Source organism: Acomys russatus, chromosome 19 (assembly GCF_903995435.1).
Source record: "Acomys russatus chromosome 19, mAcoRus1.1, whole genome shotgun sequence".
Classification (NCBI taxonomy): Eukaryota; Metazoa; Chordata; class Mammalia; order Rodentia; family Muridae; genus Acomys; species Acomys russatus.
Window position 1 is genome coordinate 52091713 of NC_067155.1, and position 22594 is coordinate 52114306.

Here is a 22594-nt window from a genome sequence, read left to right on the forward strand (position 1 = left end):
GAAAGCATAACTAACAACACAACCTTTTATCTTAAAACTTTTTTTTTTTTCTTGAGACAAGGTTTCTCTGTGTAGCCCTGGCTGTCCTGGACTTGCCTTATAGACCAGGCTGGCCTTGAACTCACAGAGATCTGCCTCCCTGAGTGTTGGGATTATAGGTGTGTGCAACCGGCTGCTTGACTTATTTTTACATCATCACCACCATCATCATCTCTACATAGTCCTGGTAGTTCCTGGAACTCACTACATAGATCAGGCTGGCCTCCAACTTAATAGAGAGCTGCCTGTCTCTGAGTGCTGGGATGAAAGGTGTGTGCTTTTGATGTTGACTTTTGAAATTAAATTTATCTTTTCCTCAGTGTTTTGTTTGTTTGTTTTTGGTCTTTCAAGACAGGGTCTGTGTAGCCTTGGCTGTCCTGGACTCGCTTTGTAGACCAGGCTGGTCTCGAACTCACAGCAATCCGCCTGCCTCTGCCTCCCGAGTGCTGGGATTAAAGACGTGCGCCACCATCACCTGGCCCCAGTGTGTTTCTCAATAGCTCCAATCTGTTCTTCCTATTTCTAGAAAAAAAAAAAAAGTTAGCTCAGTTTGCTTTAGCCTTCTCTTTCTGAGTCTTCCTCTCCCTATTTTGTTGCAGAAAGGCTATACCGCAGAATAGACAGAACAACCTTTCTTTTCATTTTCCATTTTCGTGTGTGGGTGTGTGAACACGTGCATGCCAGGGCCCGAAGCGTATGCTGGGAAGGTTACCCTCTCTAGGCAGCTGGCTCTGGGGACTCCCCTGTCTTTGCCTTCCGAGGCTGGAATTACTGGCTGGTTACCAAGCTCACTGGGCATTTCAGGGGAGTTGTGGGGACCCAAACTCTGGTCCTCGGGTTTGAGTAGCAAGGCCTTCAACTACAGCCACTCTTCAGCCTGTCAATGTCTTATTTTAAGATAGTCTTCCTGTATAGCCCAGGCTAGCCTTAGTCCCATGATCCTGTTGCTCCAGCATCCCAAGTTATGGGATGGCAAGCCTGTGCTACCATGAAGGATGAGTGTGAACTCTGTGGCAGTCATGCCTGGAGCTGGGATTCCCTTACTCTACTCCTATGGTCATGTGTCCTCACGTGTGAGAGGAAGATGATACCCTGTGTGTTGCCACAGACATAATGCTTCTACTACACGCAAATGCTAGCACGTCAACCCCTAAACCACACAACTGAGGAGTCCTTGACTCACAAACCACTTAAACTGTGGTCTGATGGTCTAAGCCTAGTCTGCAAAACAACTATTCATGGGCCTTTAAAAGATGAAAGTGGTAGCCGGGCGTGGTGGCGCACGCCTTTAATCCCAGCACTCGGGAGGCAGAGGCAGGCGAATCGCTGTGAGTTCGAGGCCAGCCTGGTCTACAAAGTGAGTCCAGGATGGCCAAGGCTACACAGAGAGACCCTGTCTCGAAAAACCAAAAAAAAAAAAAAAAAAAAAAAAAAAAAAAAAAAAAAAAGATGAAAGTGGTGCACGCCTTTAATCCCAACGCTTAGGAGGCAGAGGCAGGCGGATCACTGTGAGTTCGAGGCCAGCCTGGTCTACAAGGCGAGTCCAGGACAGCCAAGGCTAACACAGAGAGACCCTGTCTCAACAAAACAAAACAAAACAAAACACCAAAACAAACAAACAAACAAAATGAAAGCGAAAAGGCATCTAGAAAAGTGACCTTCAAAGTATTTTGCTTGTTTTGCTCCAATTTAAGAAATCCCTGGAAACCATGAAAATGCCAGGTCATAATTCTCGTCCATGAAATCCGGTGCCAAGGAGATCATTATGATGCCAAAATTACAGCCCGTCTTCTCAGCAGCTTCACCTGACAGACGGAGCTGCCTTGATCAGGCCAAACCCTGCTTGAAACATAACTAACGGTAGGAGGTATGGACTACAGCAGAAAACAGGCACAGGGCTGGAAATGTAGCCCCAGGGCAGAGTAACTGTTGAGCTATGGGTTCTCAGCACCACAAAAAGAAACAAATAGAACCCTGTCTCGAAAAACAAAAAAAAAAAAAAAAAAAAGAAACAAATAGAAACCTGATTGGTTTCCATGCTCACTAGGCAAGCTACAGCTTTAAAGTTCTATGCTTCTTATTTTTTGCTGTGAAAGATGCCGGCTCCCTAGATAAACTGTTAGCTATAAAAAAGAAAAAAAAGAAAAAAAAAAAAAATCAAGGACACAAAGTAACAACCCTGAAGCAAGTCTGACCATGAAACAGGAGACAGAGCTAATCCCAGCACTTGAGTGGTAGGAGGATTGACTACACCAGAAAAAAAAAAAAAGGAATGGACGAGACCTTACCAGAAAGCTCTACCTGAGGTAAGAAACATGCCACGAACGCCCTTATCTGTCAGTTAATGGAATCACAGTTTAATCATAGTGCTAGTTCCTGAACATTTGACTTAACACATTAAAAAGGAATTCTCTACAACTTACCTGAAAAGAATATACTGAAGCTGCCTATGGCGGTGCACACTGGCTGGCCATCCCAGGGTTCGTGAGGTTGAGGCAGGAGGATCAAGAGCACAATGTTAGCCTTGGCTACACAGTCAATTTCAGGTCAACCTGGCACATAAGAGACTGTCTCTCAAAAACCAAAACCAAATTCAACAAAAATGATACTACCCAAAATCATAATAGGGAAAAAAAACAAAACAAACAAACAAACAAACAAAAAAAAAAACGCACAACAAAAAGATCAAAACCTCTCAAGTTTACAAAACATTTCTGGGGTTGTGGCCATGCCTTCTGTATGGTTAGTAACTAGTAGTAGCTACCTTCGGGTTTAATAGTCACCTGTAGGAGGTACACTCCTTTCTCTGACTGGAGTTCACAAATCTCACTTATTTGAGTGCAAGATTGCTGTGTCTCTTATTAGAGTCTAGTAGATTGAATAATAGATTATTAGTCATAGATTTAAGGACCAACTGAAATAAGTGATAAGACATTTTGAAATATGAGGTCATTAAAAACATCTGTGCGTTGGGGCTGGAGAGATGGGTCAGTGGTTAAGAGCACTGTAAGCTCTTCCAGAAGACCTGGGTTCAATTCCCAGCACTCACATGGCACCTCATAGCAGTCTGTAACTCCAGGATCCAACACCCTCACATAGACACACAAAACAATAAAAATACAAATAAATTAAAATAAATCTGTGTGCTTAAAAATAATTTGACTTTGGTTCGGTGTGTGGTCATTATATTAATGGGTGGAAGGATCAATGGAGTTTTGATCTATTTAAGCTTTAGATCTGGCATACACCTGTGATGGCTACTTAAGTTTCACTGTTGAAAAATATCTGCCTACCCAAGTTTGAGCTGAAGTCTAGCCTGGTCTACACAGGGAGTTCCAGGGAAGCCAGGGCTATATAGTGAGACCGTCAATAATGCTGCTGCTGCTGCTGCTAAGTGGTGGGCATTTTAAGGAGGAGAGGATGAGAAAGGGTGTTTCTTGGTAGGTTTGTCATTTCAAGGGCAAATACCTTTCCAGCATGCTGGTTTTTTAGTAGCAACCCTGCGCACTTAAATGACAGTGCCCAAGCCCCTGCTAAGGCCAGGATACTACGTGCTTGCTATTCCGAGTACCGGAGTTGCTGCGAGACGAATTCCACTTAATAAGTAGCTGAGTATCGATTGACCCGTTTTTCAAACTTGGGCCTCCGGGAAACTATCTTCTCCAGGGCAGCGAACTCTCCTCCTCTCCTCGCGCCAGGTTCTTGGAGAGACACACAGCCCATCTCCCTAAATTTAGGGTAAAGTGAGTCCAGACAACTTAGCTCAGGGGTCAGTCCTGGAAAGAGCTCATGTAAGTTAGGTGACGCGAGTCGGAAGTAGGTCAGTAGTTAGTTCCAGCTTCAAGGTCTCATTCCAGAGCCTCTGACAGTAGCAACCAGCCCTAGTCTGGCTTTGCAGACGCTTACCTGTTTCTGCACCAGCCTCCGACCGGAAACATTCAGCAAAGATCTAAACCACCGTGGACCGAAGATTGGGGAAAAAAAAAAAAAAAAAAAATCTGTGTTTTCCAGGTCTGCGCATGCGTCACGTTCCTCCGGCGGCTTGCCCCTCCCCTGCTGGACTCATTCTCACTAACTACGCATGCGAGAAACCGAGACGTCGTGTCCCTCAGTTTCTAGAGAACCAATCAGCAGAGGCCTTGGCCTGAAGCCCCACCCTCCCACGCCTCCGGCGTCGCCTTGCCATCTTTGGCGCGAGCTGGGCGTCAGGGAACTAGGGAAGGTGTCTGCGCGCGCTGCGCTCGCGGGCTCGAGCAGCCAATCGCCGGTGAGACGCCGGGCGCGCGCACGCCTCTCGGAGTTTAACGGTCGCGAGAGGCCAATCTGGGGATCCCCACATAGGCAGAGGCGAGGAGGTCAGGTAAGGGGTCGCGGCCTGAGGGGAGCTGCGTGCCGCGAGGGCTGAGTCCTAGACGATCCAATCAGAGATGGGGCGCGGGGGTCCCCCTGGGTGCGTTGACAGGCTAGAGATGATGGCTACCACAAAGCTAGCCGGTGTCCACTTGCGAGTGTGGTTCTACGGTTGCGTGCGCCTAGAAAAGACTCGTGCCCTTGAGTGACATCAGCGACGCCCAATCGGAGTGCGGCCTTCGCAAGGGGCGTGAGTGCTTACCCCCTTCCCCGCAGTGGTACCCGGGTTCCCGTTGGAAATCACAGTGGTGGTGGAGTGAGAGGCTTGCCCATCATCCCTCCTGCCCGAATCCTCTCGGCTTCGTTCTTAAACCAATGCCCGCTACCTACCCGCGACTAGGGTCTGCCTTCAACACCCGAAACCATCTCGTGCTGGTTTCTTTCAGCCTCCCTGCGAAGAGGAAGCCTAGTCAACTTCCAAATTAACCAATTCCATCACTCACTGGCTCCGACCCTAAAGGGTTGCACAGTGAGCGACAGAAGCATCTTTATTTTATTTTTTTGTTGGAAATCATATTTATATAAAAGTGTCTGTTCCTTTATTCCTTCTCTGTCAAGTTTATTTCGGATTCACAGCGGATTTTCCCTTTTCCTAATTCCTTCGCCTTTCTCTGTACCTGGAGAGGCGTCATTGATTTTCTAAGAGTGTTTCTATCTGAATCTCCTGCATCCGGATTACCTCAGCGGATGGGAACTGGGGGTGGGAAGGATGAGACTATAGATGCATCTCTCAGGAGAATTTGTGGTCATTTGAATCCAGGTATTTTCGTTGCCAGTTGGAAGAGGAAGCCCCTGGATTTTTCAATACCCCATTTGTCATTGGTGATGGGCTAGACACTGGGGTAGGGGGAAGCAAAGCCCATTTAGTTAGGTCTGGTTACCCTTGGCCTCTGTACTTGTCCTGAAGGAACAAGTTTCAACTTGAATGAACTGATTGTGTTCTTTAAGCCCTGGAATGTGAGAAAGGTCTCCTGATGCAGCCTCTAAACTTAACCGTTTTGTAAGCAGCGTGGGTTTTTTGTTTGTTTTTCCTCGTCCGCTTTTCCCATTTTTTTTTTTTTAAATCAGTTAACTCTGGAAGGAGGAGGTATGATTGGGCTTATAACAGCAAATTTATCTCTGTATATCCAGATACAGTAAAGTTTTAGTTAATTTGGCAGGAAGTAGTGTATCTTTCAGGAAGTTAACACACATGCAGAGAGTACAGAAGAGGCTCTGTGTTGAGAAATGTTCATCCAACTTTTGTTTTGTTCTGCTTGGTTTTTGAGACAGTGTTTCTCCACGTCGCCCCAGCTGTCCTGGAACTCAGAGATCTGCCTACCTCTGCCTCCCGAGTGGTGGGAGTGAGTGAAGGGTGTGTGCCACCACCGCCTGGCTAGTTAAATAGCTCTTGCACACCGCCTGAAAGGCAGTGGTTAAGCTCTTTCAGTGCTTTTATAAGTCCACAAGCACTTCTGCAGTGTAGAGCTTACTGAATAAGTGAAGCAGGCCTGAAAGTGCTCCATTTATTACATAAGTGCATTTAGAACCTTGATTATTAAACACAAAATTCTGAAATATTGCCTGAAGGAGACAATGGACTCTTACAAATTACCTTTAAAAACGTGATTTCTATAGATAAACTCCATCCTTTGGGAAGCATATGATCTAGAGGTTTAATTAAAAAAGAAAAGAAAAGGTAATTGCAGAACTTTTCATCACCCTAAAATGAAAAGCAACCATACTGCAGTGATCTCCTCTCTCCCCTTTTTCCCCTTCTCTCCCTCTTTTTGTGATTGTTTTTTGTTTTTGTTTTTTTGAGACTGGTTTCTCTGTATAGCCTTGGCTGTCCTAGACTCACTTTTATAGACCAGGCTGGCCTTGAACTCACAGTGATCCACCTGCCTCTGCCTCCCAAGTGCTGGGATTAAAGGCGTGCGCCACCGCTGCCTGGCCTTTTTGATTGTTTTTTAAATTTAGCATGGTGTTTCTGTACTTGAAGCATGACACATTGCTACATCCCTTCTTGTGGACCAGTAATATTTCGCCACATAGATGTGCCATATTGCTTTTCCTCTTCACCTGTGGAGGGACGTTGAGGTTGTTTCTATATTTTGGGTATTGTGAATAATATTACTATTTTTACTCACCGCCCCCCCCCAAGAGATCTGCCTGCCTCTGCCTCCCGAGTGCTGGCATTACAGGCGTGCGCCACTGCGCCCTTTACATTTTAAATTTAACTCACTTTGTTGTGTATATGTGTGTGTTTGTGAGCATGCCTGTGTGGCACATGGAGGACAGAGGAGTCAGTTCTCAACTTCCTTGAGCTGTAGGAGGTCAGGCTTGCCTCGCAAGTGCTCTTCGCCACTGAGCCCTAATATTGCTATTCTTACTGTCGATGGACTTGGAAGGCGTCCAGAGATCATGGGTGCGTTTAGTGGCCTTTTACATAGTTTCCCCATTCACTTTCAGATTCTTTGGAAGTGTGCCAGATTTCACAGCGCTGCATGTCAGCCGCTGAGGATGCCGGGAGGCGATGATACGGCTGAAGAAGACTCGGAAGCAGTCTCCTCCTGCACAAAAAGCAAAAGTGTTTCCAAATGACGGAGCTTAACAATTTTTGTACGATATGGAGAATTTTGATTTGGTGGAAACTTTACAAAAAACTTCACCTTCTGTAGACCCTGATATCAAAAGAACTCCCTGTTCTCTCGGGTTGAGCTTACATGCTAGTAGGTAAGAATTGGTTTGATACTATTTTCATGAGTCAACAAAGCAAAATAACTTTGCTTGTAGAGCTGACCAGTTGATCTAATCAGAGTTATTATAGTTGCTGACTTGCCTGAAAGCACAAAACAACCCACCTCTGATGAAGAACTGTTGAGGTACAGTCATTCAGTTGTGAACAGTGTCCAGCCATTTCTCCGTGGTGCTTTCATTTCTTAGAGAGAAACGTACGTGTGCATGGAGAACACTGTGGAAAAGAACTTAGTTGCTGTGTAGCCCACTCTAGGCCAGCCAGGGCCACATAGGAAGACAGTGGTCTCACAAAAGCAAATCCCCCAAATTCATTTTGCTCACTGTACTGTGCATTGTGCTTTTTTATTTGGCAGCGCATACGCCTATCTTTAAAATGTGGTGACAGAGGCCAGGCATGGTGATGCATGCCTTTAATATCGGCACTTGGGAGGCAGAGACAAGGAGATCTTCGTGAGTTTGAGGCCAGGTCTACAAAGTGAGTACAAGAGAGCCAGGGCCATCACACAGAGAAACCCTGTCTAAAAAAACAAAGCAACAGCAACAACAACAAAATACATACATGCATTTGGTTTTTTTGAGGTAGGGTCCCTTATAACCAAGGCTAGCCTGAGTCATAATGTAGCCAGGCACAGTTTTGAACTTTGATTCTCTGCTTCCTGATAATTGTCTAACTATTTCTCTTTCCTCCACCCCCCGACCCCCCTCTCTTAAACAAGGAAAAACATTTAACTGAGGCTGGCTTACAGTTCAGAGGTTTAGTCCATTGTTATCATGGTGGGAAGCATGGCAGTGTGCAGGCAGACATGGTGCTGGAGACGGAGCTGAGAGGTTTTTTGTTTTTGTTTTTAACAAGAGACAGTCTCACTGTGTAGTTCAGGCTGGCCTCAGACTCAAGGAAGTCCTCCTTCCTAGTGTTAAGATTACAAAAATGAGCTACCATACCAGATTATTTCTACATTTTAAATTAATAGTATAATATTTTATGTTGCAGAAGCATCACAACCAGTGTGTGAAGTAGCAATTGAAAATGTGTGTTAGGGGGCTGGAGAGACGGCTCAGTGGTTAAGAGCACTGCCTGCTCTTCCAAAGGACCCGGGTTCAATTCCTAGCACCCACATGGCAGCTCACAACTGTTTGTAACTCCAAGATCTGACACTCATACTAAGGCACATAAAAATTAAAATTAAATAAAATATTAAAAAAAAAGAAAATGTGTGTTAGTCACAAAACAAACAAAAAAACCAGACTATGAGTTGTCAATAGCCAACAAAATGTTTTATGTATTTAGTTAGTTATTGACTGAAAGCTCACTATGTAGACCATGCTGGCCTGGAGCCTGTGCAGTCCTCCTGAGGCTGCTTCCAAAGTTGGGGCTTATGGCTTAGCTTTGTGCAACACACACGCGCGCGCGCGCACACACACACACACACACACACACACACACACACACGGCTGCATTTTCTTTCTTTTTTCTTTTTCTTTTTTGGTGTTGAGACAGGGTTTCTCTATGTAGCATTGCCTGTCCAGGAACGCGCTATGTTGGCCAGGCTGGCCTCTAACTCAGAGATGCGCCTGCCTCTACCCCTAAGAGTGCTAGGACAAAGGCTTGTGTTACTACCCTTGGCAGAGGGTCAGGTAGCTTTAAATATAAACATTTTGGAGACATTGTGTATTATAAATAAACTGCTTTAAACTTGTTCCTTCTCGGCCTTCCCTGTGAGAAGTCTGAAGCAGCTTTAAGACTGTGTAACGCCACATGGCGTGAGGTGGGGTGAGAGAAGACTGTACAGAGATGAGAAATGAACCAGAAGAGATGCCTGCTGCAGGGCTCTCTACCTTGAAAGCTGAACGCTGGCCTCATTTCACTTCTTGTCTCATTTGGTGGCCCCTCTGGCACCCACTTCTAGAATGTAGTGTGCTTGAGGGGACTGGAGAGATGGCTTAGACGTTAAGAGCACTGGCTGCTCTTCCAGAGGCCCTGAGTTCAATTCCCAAATGTGATCTGATGCCCTCTTCAGGCCTGCAGGTGTATATGCAGGCAGAGCACTATACATAATAAATCTTAAAAAAAAAAAAAAAAAAAGAATGTAGTGCTTGAATTGCTTGGAGGAACCTAAATGTGCTTTTCTCATGAAATTAATGTCGTTGAATTGTATCCTTCTTCCCTTGTACTGACAGTTAAGTCCAACATGTTGAAACTCAATTATTGAGACTCTGTAAAGTTCTTATGGACAACATATATTTTAAAGATTTTATTATATTATTGCACTTGAAATTTTGTTTATTCTTGTCTTAATGCCATTATTTTAGTATTTTCATTTTGGGCTGTGTGTGTGTGTAAAACAAAGCAGGCCTACTCAATAAGTAAATAAAATTGCCCATGGTCTGGGAATGTAGCTTCATTGGCAGAGTGTTTGTCTGGCATGCAGGAAACCCCTGGTTCTCTTGGTAGCACAGCAGAAGTTGGGCATCATGGCGCCTGACTGTAATTCCTGCACTTGGGAGGAAAAGGCAGAAAGAACAGAAGTCCATGGTCACCCTCTTCTACATAGTGAGTTTAGGGCCAGCCTAGCATATATGGGGCTGACAAACAAACAAATCATAAATTAGGAAAGAGATGGCTCAGTGGTTAAGAGTACAGGCTGTTCTTCCAGAGGACCTGGGTTCAATTCCCAGCAACCACATAGCAGTTCACAGCTGTCTGTAACTCCATTTGAGGGGTGAGGGGTCCAGCACCTTCGCATAGGTATACATGTAGGTAAAACACCAATGCACGTAAAATAAAAATAAACTATTAATTCAGGAGGCAAAGGCAAGTGGATCTCTGTTAGTTTGAGTCTAGCATGGTCTACAATGTGAGTCCAGGAGTCTAGCATGCTCTACAAAGTGAGCCAAGGCTACCTAGAGAAACCCTGTCTCAAAAAACGGAAAAAAAGAAAAGAAAAAAGGAAAAAGAAAAAAAAAAATTGCCTCTTCATCTACTAGATAGATTTTGATGTACTGAATTGTGCTTGGGGATGTTTATAAGCAAATCTAGAGTCGACCCACATTTGGAAAAGAAGTCTTCTGGAAAGAATTAGTGTTCTACCACACACCACACAGGCCAATAAATCCTGAATATTGGCTGCTAATTAGCTTGGCAGAGCTCTCACTCAAAGGTAGTTCTGTGATAAGCATAAGCTTATCACAGCAAACCAGGGTCTGGTTACTAAGACTCGACTTGTTCTGGGCAACGTGAGAGAAAACCCTTGGTGCACAATGGAGGGCTGTTTAAAGTGGGCCAAATGATCCTCTGGAGTAATTCAGGGAAGCTGGGACGACTGCCTGTAGATTGTGCTGGGCTGTGGGGCGCTCCCCCGCGCTGGAGGAGGTCTCTCTGCGCCGTTCATAAAGGAGTGAGAGTGTCCTGTCTGCCTTTGTGGTCAGGTTCTCAAAGGAGGGGCCATGAGCAGGATTAGGTGTCCAAGGTTGCGTACTGCTCTGCTAGATCTTGCACTGCTGAATTATTCAACACTTCAGTTGAATGAAGAAAACCATTGAATTATTTATGTTTCAACAGAAGTAGTCCCCACCTTAGTACAAATGGGGTATCCTCTTTCTCAGGGAAGACCGGGCCACCTGTCACTCAAGGCACAGTCGAAGTCCTCACTGCGTTAACACAAGAGCTACAGAACAGTGGCCGGCCTGACTCAGAGCTTTGGAAGACTTGTGAGGTATCTATCTGATTTTGTTTTATTTTGGGGGGTCTTGAAACGACTTTTGTTTCAGTGGGGCTCTACTGAATTGTTAGAAATTTATGTCCAGAAAACCCTGATAACTTAACCTTGGGGCTAAAGTCAAGTGACTGAGCATATTAACCAGGCGTTGATAGCGCAGGAGCACCATGGCCGCAGTGGGCAGATTTGGACGTTCCCTGTGAACCAAGTCTTTGTTCCCAGCACCCTCAGGTGGTTACAGCTGTTACTAAGTGCAGTCTTGTGGGGCAGCTCCTAGAGATGTCTTTTGAAAAATGGAAATCTACTTTGCTTGGAATATTTTGAATGCTGATTATAAACACGTGTTGAGCTGTCTGTTTTTCATGGCATCCATTTCTTTGGTAAAATTGTGATGGAAAGTTAAGTTTTATGAACCTCTCACAGTTGAAGCTTCATGTGGAGGTTGGTGGTGGGGACACTACAAAAACAAACAGGAAAAAAAACCTTAAAGATTGACATTTAAGAGGATACTTAGCAATTTTGTTTTGCAGAATATTATTCAAGATGGCCTTTTCTCAATTTTCTTTCTTTCTTCTTCTTCTTCTTTTTTTTTTTTTTTTTTTTTTTTTGTGAGAAGGGTCTCATTTTGTCGCTCTAGTTGGCCTGGAGCTCACTTTGTATAGATCAGGCTGGCCTGCAACCCACCACGATCTCAGAGTCTCCTGACTCTGCCTCCCTCCCAAGTACTGGGTCTAAAAGTGTGTGCTAACAGGCCAAGCCTCTTTGCTTTTTAGACTATGTTGGAGGTAGAAATGCAAACATAATTATTGAACTCTAAGCAGTAGATGATTTTGTTTCACAGTAATTGTACTTTTAGAACCAAAACTTGTGTTTTTAGAATATAAGGTGTAAAGAATGACTTCCGGGTTAAGAGTTCAGTAGCAGCCACATCCCAAATGTAATCACTTTTCAGAGTTTTTTTGGGGGTGGGGTGGGTGGTAGTTTGAATCAGGGTCTCACCCTAGCCTGGGATGCTGGAATTCTCACCCTAGCCTGGGATGCTGGAATTCTCACCCTAGCCTGGGATGCTGGAATTCTCACCCTAGCCTAGGATGCTGGAATTCTCACCCTAGCCTGGGATACTGGAATTCTCACCCTAGCCTGGGATGCTGGAATTCTCACCCTAGCCTAGGATGCTGGAATTCTCACCCTAGCCTGGGATACTGGAATTCTCACCCTAGCCTGGGATGCTGGAATTCTCACCCTAGCTGGGATGCTGGAATTCTCACCCTAGCCTGGGATGCTGGAATTCTCACCCTAGCCTGGGATGCTGGAATTCTCACCTTAGCCTGAGATGCTGGAATTCTTACCCTAGCCTAGGATGCTGGAATTCTCACCCTAGCCTGGGATGCTGGAATTCTCACCCTAGCCTAGGATGCTGGAATTCTCACGCAAGCCTAGGATACTGGAATTCTCACCCTAGCCTGGGATGCTGAATTCTCACCCTAGCCTGGGATGCTGGAATTCTCACCCTAGCCTAGGATGCTGGAATTCTCACCCTAGCCTGGGATGCTGGAATTCTTACCCTAGCCTAGGATGCTGGAATTCTCACCCTACCCTAGGATGCTGGAATTCTCACCCTAGCCTGGGATGCTGGAATTCTCACCCTAGCCTGGGATGCTGGAATTCATCCTGTAGCCTGCCTGGCCTCCAGTTCATTACGGTCCTCCTGCCTTAGCTTCCCAAGGGCTCAGATTGCAGGTTTGAGCGCCCGTAGTTGGCAGCTTTTCAGTCTTTCCACGTAACAATCACTGAGCTAATGGGGAAGACCTATAAAAGGTCCTTGTGATGTGATGCTGATAAGACACAGGATGACCTGGTCTGGGGTAGCTCAGTGGCATGGTACGTGCTTAGCATGCATGAGGCTCTAGGTTCTAACCCAGCGTCTGGGGAAAACAGGTTTGATGAACTGTTTTTCCTGTGTCTGTCTATTCATTAGCTGTGACCAGTAACAGGGTTTCTCTGTGTAGCCTTGCCTGTCCTGGAACTCACTCTGACCTCGAACTCATAAAGATCTGCCTGCCCTGGCCTCCCTGAGTGCTAGGATCACAGGTGTGCACCACCATATCAGGCTCACAAAACCTTCCTTATTCTGAGTAGGTAGAGCAACAGTATCCTTAGTTTGCCTTAGCATTTAGTACTTGGATTATATGTACAATAATAAGTTATAGGATGAAAATAGTAAATATTTAAATCATTGTCTCTTTGCCATGTAATGTATTAGACTGTTTGTAGCATTCTTCTTTTTCTTTCTTTCTTTCTTTTCTTTCTTTTTTATTTTTTGTTATTTTGATACAGGGTTTCTCTGTGTGGCCTTGGCTGTCCTGGACTCACTTTGTAGAGCAGGTTGGCCTCGAACTCACAGAGATCTGTCTGTCTTTGCCTCCTGAGTGCTGGAATTAAAGGGGTGCGACACCACACCCAGCTTGCACTCACTCTTGTTAGACCTGGAGACATCTTTTTTTATAGCTTTTTTTGTTTTCTTTTAAAGTAAAAGCTGTTCATATTGTTCTGAAGTGAAATTTACAGATAAAATAACCTATTTTAACTTTTAAGAATTAGCATAGGTTAAAAAAATTAGTATAGGTGTTGGCACATGCCTTTAAATCCAACACTCATGAGGCAAAGGCAGGCAGATCTCTGTGAGTTCAAAGCTACCCTGGTCTAGCAAGTGCCAGGAATACACAGTGAAACTGTTAAAAAAACAAAACAAAACAACCACCACCAACAACAGAAAAACAAAAACCATTAGTATAGGTAGTAGAAGACTTGTTTATTATTCACCTTGGCCTAAGGTCAGTCTGCAGCGATGCATACCTGCTGATGTGCTTGGGCACATATGTACAAACACACACACACACACACACACACACACACACACACACCTACCTAACTGTGATAAAGGAGATGGAAGTTGCATATAGCACAGAATTTGACTATAGTATCTAAGTGCCACATCCATGTTGATAGTATGTCCGTGGCGTTTCTACAGTTTATATACTCACTAAAGGTAGCAGCTATGAGAGGGAGTTTATTATCCGTGCCCTGATGACTGAGATGTAGAGTAATGGCTTTTCTGAGCTAGTGACCAGGTTCATTTCTGAAACAGATGTAAATTTCTTTGGGGCAGTATGCACAAAACTGCCCGAATTAGTTTTTTACTATAAAATGGACACAAGAAAGAAATGCTTGGGATAGAGGGAGCAGGAGATAGTCTGGGATTGTGGGTTGGGAGGGCAGTGGTCGTGTGAGGAACGGGGAGAGAGAGAGTTCCAGGTCGAGGGCAGTGCACTTCCAAAGCTGGGAGGTAGAAGGCAGTACTACATGCCCTAAGACTAAGGAAGGGCTGGTGGACGGCAAGCAGGCCGTGAGCAGGAGGCGTCAGATGGGCAGCCAGGCAGCTGGTTTTCAGCATGGCTCCTGTTGATACTGTGTGTCCCTTCACTGCACATTGTGCCCCCTGCTGCTCAGCAGGTACCAGACTTAAGATGGATTCGTCCTTTTGGAGAGTGTGTGCCCTGTCTCGCTACATGTCTCCTTAGGGAAGTGCTCACCTCTCTTGGGGGAATCACGACCTAATGTGGACTCTGAAGTGCAGTAGAATTCAGTCCCACGGGGCTCCAGAGAATCAGCTTTCTATTCTTTGCACTTGGAGCTCTGCAGGGCTTGGAATGCTTCAGTGAGCATGAAACTATTTTATTTCTGTTTTAGGATGTGAGATTCTTCTGGGTACATTTCAGTACTTACAGAAATCATTAGCGTTTATAAGGGGAAAGGATGAGGAACTGAGGACAAATCTAGAGGCTGGAGGTAGCTGGTTAATAAAGGGCTTGCCGCATAAGCATAGGTACCTTACTTTGATCCCTAGTACCCACATAAAAAGTTGGGTAAGGTTGTGGTTCTTGTAGCCCTAATGCTCTAGAGCCAGAGCTGGGACTCCTTGCATAGTTGGCAAGTCTCAGGTCCCAGTGAGACACCCTGTCTCAGAAAACAAGGTGGGCTGCTGGGTGGTGGTGGCACATACCTTCAGTCCGAGCACTAGGGAGGCAGAAGCAGGTGGAATTAGGAATTGGAGGCCAGCCGGGTCTACAGAACAAGTTCCAGGACAGCCGGAGCTACAAAGGAAAACGCTGTCTTGAAAAAACAAAAGCAAGGGGCTGGAGAGATGGCTCAGAGGTTAAGAGCGCTGGCTGCTCTTCCAAAGGTCCTGAGTTCATTTCCCAGCAACCACATAGTGGCTCATAACCATCTATAATGAGATCTGGTGCCTCCTTCTGGCAGGCAGGCACACATGCAGGGAGAAAATTGTATATATAATAAATTAAAAAGAGAGAGAGAGAGAGAGAGAAACCAAAACTAAAACAACAAGATGGGTATCTCCTGAGGAAGAACACTTGAAGTTCACCCCTTCTGGTTTTTATATATGTGCATGTATGCATGAACGCACACACATGTGTACACATACACACATGCACAAAGTACACCTATCAGCTCTTTTCTTTCCATGTACAGTCCTAGTCAGTTTCAAGATCCTTCAGCCTCAGCTTGGTGAGTCCTGGGACTATAGGTATGTACTATTGTACCTGGTACTATCTATATCTAATGCTCTAGTAACCAGAAATAAAAGGACTGGTGAGATGGCTCAGCAGGTAAGGATGCTGGCCTCCAGGCCTGATGACCTGAGTTCACCCTCTGGGTACCATGTTGGAAGGAAAGAATCTTCAACAAGTTGTCCTCCAACCTTCATATGTTCACCTTGGGGTGTCTCTGTGTGTGTGTAATATAAATTCTTTTTATTTATTTATTTTTGATTTTTTGAGACAGGGATTCTCTGTGTAGCTTTGGCTGTGCTGGACTCCCTTCGTAGACCAGGCTGGCCTCGAACTCACAGCACTTGGGAAGCAGAGCCAGGTGGATCTCTGTGAGTTCGAGAACAGCCTGGTCTGCAAAGCAAGTCCAGGACAGCCGAGGTACACAGAGAAACCCTGTCTCGAAAAACCAAAGAAACCAAACCAAACTAAACCAAAACAACAACAACAAAAACCCCAGATTCTTTAACCTCTGCTTTTGTAGCCAGGCAGTAGTGGTGCAGCCCTTTAATCCTAGCACTGAGGAGACAGAGGCAGGCAGATCTCTGTGAGTTCGAGGCCTGCCTGGTCTACAAAGCGAGCCCAGGACAGGAAGGCTACACAAGAAACTGTCTCGAAAAACCAAACAAATGTCTGCTTTTGTAGTATTGCACTAAATGCTTATTTTGAACTATTTAAATTGGCCTATAAATTTTTCACTAAAAGAAGAGTGTTTTTCCTAGGTTTGGTACCTGTAATCCCAGAATTTGGGAGGCTGGAGAATTACTGTGAGATTGAGCCCAGCCTGGGCTACATAATGGGTTTCAGGTTAGCCTGGGCTACAGAGTGAGGCTGTGTCTGAAAAAAATCAGACTGAGAAGGGGGGCGTGTTTCTTACTAGAGCATTTTTCTTATGATGTCTTAGGTTAAAATTACGTTCAGTGAAGATTCTTTATAATTTCTTAGGCCAGGTGGTTGCAGCTGTTCAGTGTGGTTGAGCGGCAGTGCCAGGAGCAGATTGTCGCCCAGCAGGAGCAGTTCCACAGGCAGATCCAGGTGAGTTGCCCTGAACATTGATGCTTTTTATCAGTGAGATTTGCAGACAAAAACAGCTTAGGCATTCATTAATTTTGCTTATGAAGATAAGACATCACACTCAGAGTAATAGCATATATTGAAACATGGCCTTAACATTTAAAAAAAAAGTTTAATGTATTTGTTATTAACCCTTTCTGTTTTCAGAGAATACAGGAAGAGATAAGGAGGTTAGTGAGGCTGCAGATGAGCAGTGCTTCCTGGCCTTCCTGCAGCGGCAGTTCTGTGAGCCAACAGGTGTCCTCAGAAAGCCAAATGGGCTTCTTTTCTGAAAACAGCGAGAGAAATGAGTCTTTCATCAGTTACCCAGAGTCTAAGGAGCCCGAGACACAGCCAGACGTGTCCACGTCCCACCCAGACTGCAATGTGGACAGCAGCTCAGTGAGTAGTGGCTACGGCACCTTCTGCATCCTGGAGATGAACGCCCACAAGGTTAAGGAGCCCACGGCACCCATTGAGCCCGAGGTGGCTTCCCAGGGGCAGCGTGCAGTCCCTGGGGTGCAGGCACATGCCCCTGCAGGTGGCGCAGCAGCCATAAACTTTTTTGCACAGACCCCTGAAGAGCTTTGTGCATCTCTAAAGGAAGACATCTCCACTTTTCCTGGTGAATTTGAACATAATTTTCTTGGTGAAAACAAGATTTCTGAAGTATACAGTGGAAAAGCAAATAGGTAGGTCAAAACTCCTCTGTCATTTGAAGGGTTTACTCATTTATTAATGACATTTAGAATATGGTAGATAATGTTCTTTTTTATTTGGTCCACAGCAGAATGAGATGTATTTGGACACAAATCAGGTTTTTTAAAGATTTATTTAGCCGGGCGTGGTGGCGCATGCCTTTGATCAATTCCAGCATTTAGAAGGCAGAGACAGGTGGATTGCTGTGAGTTGGAGGCCGGCCTGGTCTACACAGCAAGTCCAGGACAACTAAGATAACACAGAGAAACCCTGTCTTGAAAAACTGAAAGATTTACTTTATTATATTTACGGTGATCTGCCTCAGGCCACAAGAGGGCACCAGATGTCACAGATGGTTGTGAGCCACCATGTGGTTGCTGGAATTGAACTCAGGACCTCTGGATGAGCAGCCAGCGCTCTTAACCTCTGAGCCATCTCTCCAGCCCTGACACAAATACGTTTTACCATTAAAGTCTGACTCTTACGTGGTGCATGTGGAGAACTGAAGTAAACAAGTCCTGTGTACAAATGACTCCCGACTCTTCCCGTGTGCAGTGCTTTAAGACTGTGGAATGTGGGGCTGGAGAGAGGGCTCGGCAGTTAAGCGCTCCGGCTGCTCTTGTGGAGGACCTGGGTTCTGTTCCAGCAACCACATGGCAGCTAATGACTGTATTGCAGTTCCAGTTGTACAGCACCTCCTCTTGGGCCCCTCGGGCACTATACATATGTGGTGCACATATATACCATGCAGGTAAAATAGCCATATACATAAGGAGGCGCACACCTTTAATCCTAGCACTCAGGAAGGCAGAGGCAGATGGATATCTGTGAGTTCAAGTCACATAGTCAGGGCTACACAGAGAAACCCTGTCTCGAAAAATCAAAAAAAAAAAAAAAAAAAAAAAAAAAAAAGAAAGAAAGAAAGAAAAAGAAAAGAAAGTAATTGTATTTCTCTTTTTAAGTACTAAGTCTATAACATCATGGGCACAAAAGCTGAAGCAGAACCAGCTGAAGCACGCACATTCAGAAGATGGCTGCTCAAGACCCAAGCCAGGGGGCGAGCCACACCAGAAGCCTGCAGCTGAAACAGTAGGTGATATGGGGCTCTTCACGGATGTCACGTCTCCTGATGGTTACACTGGGACTGGTGTGGTTGTGTTCATTTGTTTATTTATGAATCTGTTTATTTATTTATTTATTTTTGAGGCAACATCTCTCTGTGTAGCCTTGGCTGTCCTGGACTCGCTTTGTAGATCAGGCTGGCCTCGAACTCACAGCGATCCACCTGCCTCTGCCTCCTGAGTGCTGGGATTAAAGGCGTGCGCCACCATGCCCGGCTGAATCTCTTTTTTAAAAAGACTTAACTTAATTTCATGTGTTTGCTTGCATGCGTGTTAGTGCACCACATGCGTGCAACGCCCCTGGAGGCCAGAAGAGGGCATCAGATTCTGAGGAGTCACTGGTGTTTGTGAGCTACCATGTACTTGTCTGGCATGAGTCCCTAGGTCTGTTTCCCAGCACTTTAAAGCACATCTTCAAATAGTGTATATTACTAGTGCGCTGCAACAAGTAGTGCTGTATGTGCTGAGCACTTGAAATAACTTTCTTAAAATTGCTGAAGTTTGCACAATTCTGATTTTACAATTTGGATTGTTAATTAGTAATAGGTCTTTCTTCCTTGTGGCTGGGCTTGCCTTATAGCCTGCGCTGCCTCCTCTTCGGCCTCCCAGCCTCCTGATAGCAGGAATCGCCGTAGCACTCCACCGTACTCTGCAAGATTAAATGTTTATGCTCCATGTGGAACTTTTTGCTCACCCAGCAACTCAATTCATTAAAGGGTCATAGATACAAGGTTCCAGCATGTGTTTATTGCAGTCATAGCCTACACTGTAATGGGATAGCACTGCTTAGTGTCATTCATGGAGGTTCCTAGGTCAGGTTTTTGTGCAAGCTGAGAAGGTCAGGTCCTTTAAAAATGACCTGTGCCACCATCTATAATGTGATCTCTAATGAGGCCTGCAGGCTGAGTGCTGTATACATAATAATAAATAAATAAATCTTTTTTTAAAAAATGGGCTGTGTCCTGATCACTCTGAATATACCTTAATCTATGGCAAAAATTGAATTTAAAAGTTGTAAGAGTTTCTCAGTAGTGTGGTGGTGGTGGCGCACGCCTTTAATCTCAGTACTGGGGAGGCAGAGGCAGGCAGATCCCTGTGAGTTTGAGTAATAGGACACCCAAGGCTACACAGAGAAACCCTGTCTTGAAAAAAAAAAAAAACCGAAACAACAAAATAAAAGAGTTCCTTGGTCTTTAACTTTTTCTTTTTGGGGACGGACAGGGTTTTTCTGTGTAATAGCCCTGGCTTCACTGAACTCGCTTTGTAGAGCAGGCTGGCCTTGAACTCACAGAGATCCACTTACCTCTGTCTTCCAAGTGCTAGGATCCAAGGAGTGTGCTATGATGCCTGCCTTTAAATTGTTTGACTTTTTTTTTTTTTTTTTTGAGACAGGGTTTCTCTGTGTTATCTTGGTGGCCCTGGACTCTTGTAGACCAAGCTGGCCTTGAACTCACAGAGATCTACCTGCCTCTGCCTCCCAAGTGCTGGGATTAAAGGTGTGGGCCACCACGCCTGGCCAAAGATTTATTTTTTTATTATGTATATAGTGTTTTAGCTGCATGTATACCTGCACACCAGAAGATCTCACTATAGATGTTTGTGAGCCACCATGTGGTTGCTGGGAATTGAACTCAGGAGCTTTAGAAGAACAGCTAGTGTTCTTAACCTCTAAGCCATCTCTCCATCCCCTTAAATTGTTCTTTATCTAGTCACTTGCTGTTTATTTATTTGTATATATAAGTTATGGGTGTGCACACTAAGTCTGCATGTAGAAGTCAGTGGACATTTGAGAGCCAGGAGCTGAAGATTGAACTCAGGCTGTCAGGAGAGCCAGTGAGCACCTGTACCATGTGAGCATCTCACTGTCCTGTCCCTCAGCCTTTTGAAATTTTTATTTAATTTTAGTTTTTGAGGCAGGGTCTCTCTTCATAGCCCTGGCTGGCTGGAACTTACTATGTAGACCAGGCTGGCTTAGAGATCACAGAGATTCGCCTATATCTGCTTTTGAGTTCTGGGATTAAAGGTGCGTGCCACCATGCCTGGATATGCTCAGACTTTTAAAGGAATTACCTATTTCTCTATTTGTAGTGTCACGCCCCCTCCCTTTTTTTTTTTTTTTTTTTGAGTCAGACTCTAACATTGTGGCCCAGGTAGTGTTGAACTCGTGCTAATCCTCCTGCCTCAGAGTCTCAGGTGTGCAGATTACAGGGGTTCAGCACACATTCAGCTTGTACTGTGTGGGTTTCCTAGTGCTACAGGTCACGGGCCTCTCCAGGTTGGTGCTGAAGAGGATAGAGATGAAGATGAATGAAACTCTGTGAACTGCATGTGCTTCTGAAGCCACGGAAGCCTGCCATTGCTCTTGCTGTCGTTGTAGTCTGGAGAGGCCGTTAGTGCTGTGGGTGGGTCTCTTATTTTGAACTACTTTGCCAACAGTAGTGGGATATCATTTTTTAAAACAATAGTCTGAGACTATTTGGAGATTGGCGTAGAAAATTGCTATTTTCTTTGTAGTTGTTTGGCATAAAGGGAGAATGTTTGTCTACTTAATAGTTTTTTCTGTTTTTTATTTTTTGTTTTTAAGATTCTGTATACAATGTTTTTTTTTAAAGATTTATTTATTTTACGTATATGAGTGTTCTGTCTCATGCAAACTAGAAGAGGGATTCAGATTCTATTACAGATGGTTGTGAGCCACCATGTGGTTGCTGGGAATTGAACTCAGGATCTCTGGAAGAACAGATAGCTATCTTAACCACTGAACCATCTCTCCAGCCCCCTGTATACAGTGTTGAGTCTGCATGTACAACTGCAGGCCAGAAGAGGGCACCAGATCTTCTTATAGATGGTTGTGAGCCACCATGTGGTTGCTGGGAATTGAACTTAGGACCTCTGGAAGAGCAGCCAGTGCTCTTAGCCTCTGAGCACCATCTCTCCAGCCCCACTTTCTTCTGTTTTGTAAAACTTAACACTTAAATGACATCTCATTCTTCACTCCCCAAAGACAGGGTCTCAAACAGATGAGGCTGCCTTCCAACTTGTGATTCTCCTGCCTCTGCCTTCTGAGTTCTAGGATTACATGGGGACGTAGCCCCGCACCATGCCCATCCTCCTTTCTATGTGTGGACATGCTGAGTGCATGTCTACTGCCACACAGACAGTAGTCTTAACCCCAAGACTTTTTGGCGTTTACTCCTGGGAGAGTCTCAGGTTGTGACTGCTATTTTATATTACCTCCCAGTTCCCAAACTTTGCTGCACGTTGGAGTCACCTGTGATTTAGAAGTGTACTCATCCGGGCTGCTGCTGCTAGATGTTGTGACTGCTAGCCGGTGGGTTTGCCCGTGAAGGAGATTTATATTCATAGACACCTGTCTGGGGGGTCCCTAAGAGGCCCCTGAGTGGTTTGGTTGTGTGGTGTGTCTGGAAGAGCAGGCTTTGCCTGGCTGTCCTCATCAGTCAGGCCAGCAGCCACCACCCTCGCACTGCTGACCATGCCCCTTGCCGCTGATCTACCCTGCACTCCCACTAGGGTGGCCAAAGGAGGGGTGAACCCAAAGGGTGATTTCTTTTTTCTTTTTTAATATTTATTTTTTAATTTTATGTACATTGGTGTTTTGCCTGCATGTATGTCTGTTTGAGGGTGTCAGATCTTGGAGTTACAGACAGTTATGAGCTGCCATGTGGGTGCTGGGAATTGAACCTGGGTCCTTCAGAAGAGCAGTCAGTGCTCTTAACTGCTGAGCCATTTCTCCAGCCTCAGAGGGGTGATTTCCACTATCATCTCCTGGATTCATTGTTCCTCATGGCAGATATGCCAGGCATTAAATCATTTGAGGAAATCAAGGTTCTTTGGTGTCGATGAACTGTAGGTGATTTTGAGGTGATTCTGGCTGGTGACGTGGGACCTGCCTGCCCGATACATTTCTTTGTTGGAGGATTCTGGGTTCGCAGAAGTTGGAAACTGTTTACTGAGCCTCTGTCTGCCCAAGTGCTTTCAGTTTTGTTCCACAAAGGGGACTGTTATCAGAATTCCCCTCTGATGAGCTGCTTCTTCTGCACAATGCTGGTTTATTCTGGGAAATAGTTACTTCGAAGTCTATCTTGACTTTGTGTATTGTGTGGCACAAGCGTTATCCAGGGCTAAGTTGTTCTTTGTTTCTGTGGCCCTTTGTTTCCTTCTCAATGGG

At 45.1% G+C, this 22594-nt stretch overlaps 1 protein-coding gene across 4 annotated transcripts in view; it reads left to right on the forward strand.

Annotated features, from left to right (window-relative positions):
- Nucleotides 1-4279: 4279 nt before the first annotated feature.
- The window catches only part of Mphosph9 (M-phase phosphoprotein 9), a 68920-nt gene continuing 50605 nt past the window's right edge, over nt 4280-22594 (forward strand). For 3 of the 4 annotated variants that reach the window (XM_051161465.1, XM_051161466.1, XM_051161467.1), the window contains exons 1-5: nt 4280-4399; nt 10792-10901; nt 16478-16567; nt 16754-17277; nt 18247-18373. In XM_051161465.1, coding sequence (XP_051017422.1) covers nt 16793-17277; nt 18247-18373 — 612 coding nt within the window. In that variant the 5' untranslated portion in view covers nt 4280-4399; nt 10792-10901; nt 16478-16567; nt 16754-16792. Of the gene's footprint in view, nt 4400-6977; nt 7165-10747; nt 10902-16477; nt 16568-16753; nt 17278-18246; nt 18374-22594 lie in introns of those variants that run through there. The other variant, XM_051161468.1, reaches the window with a different exon arrangement.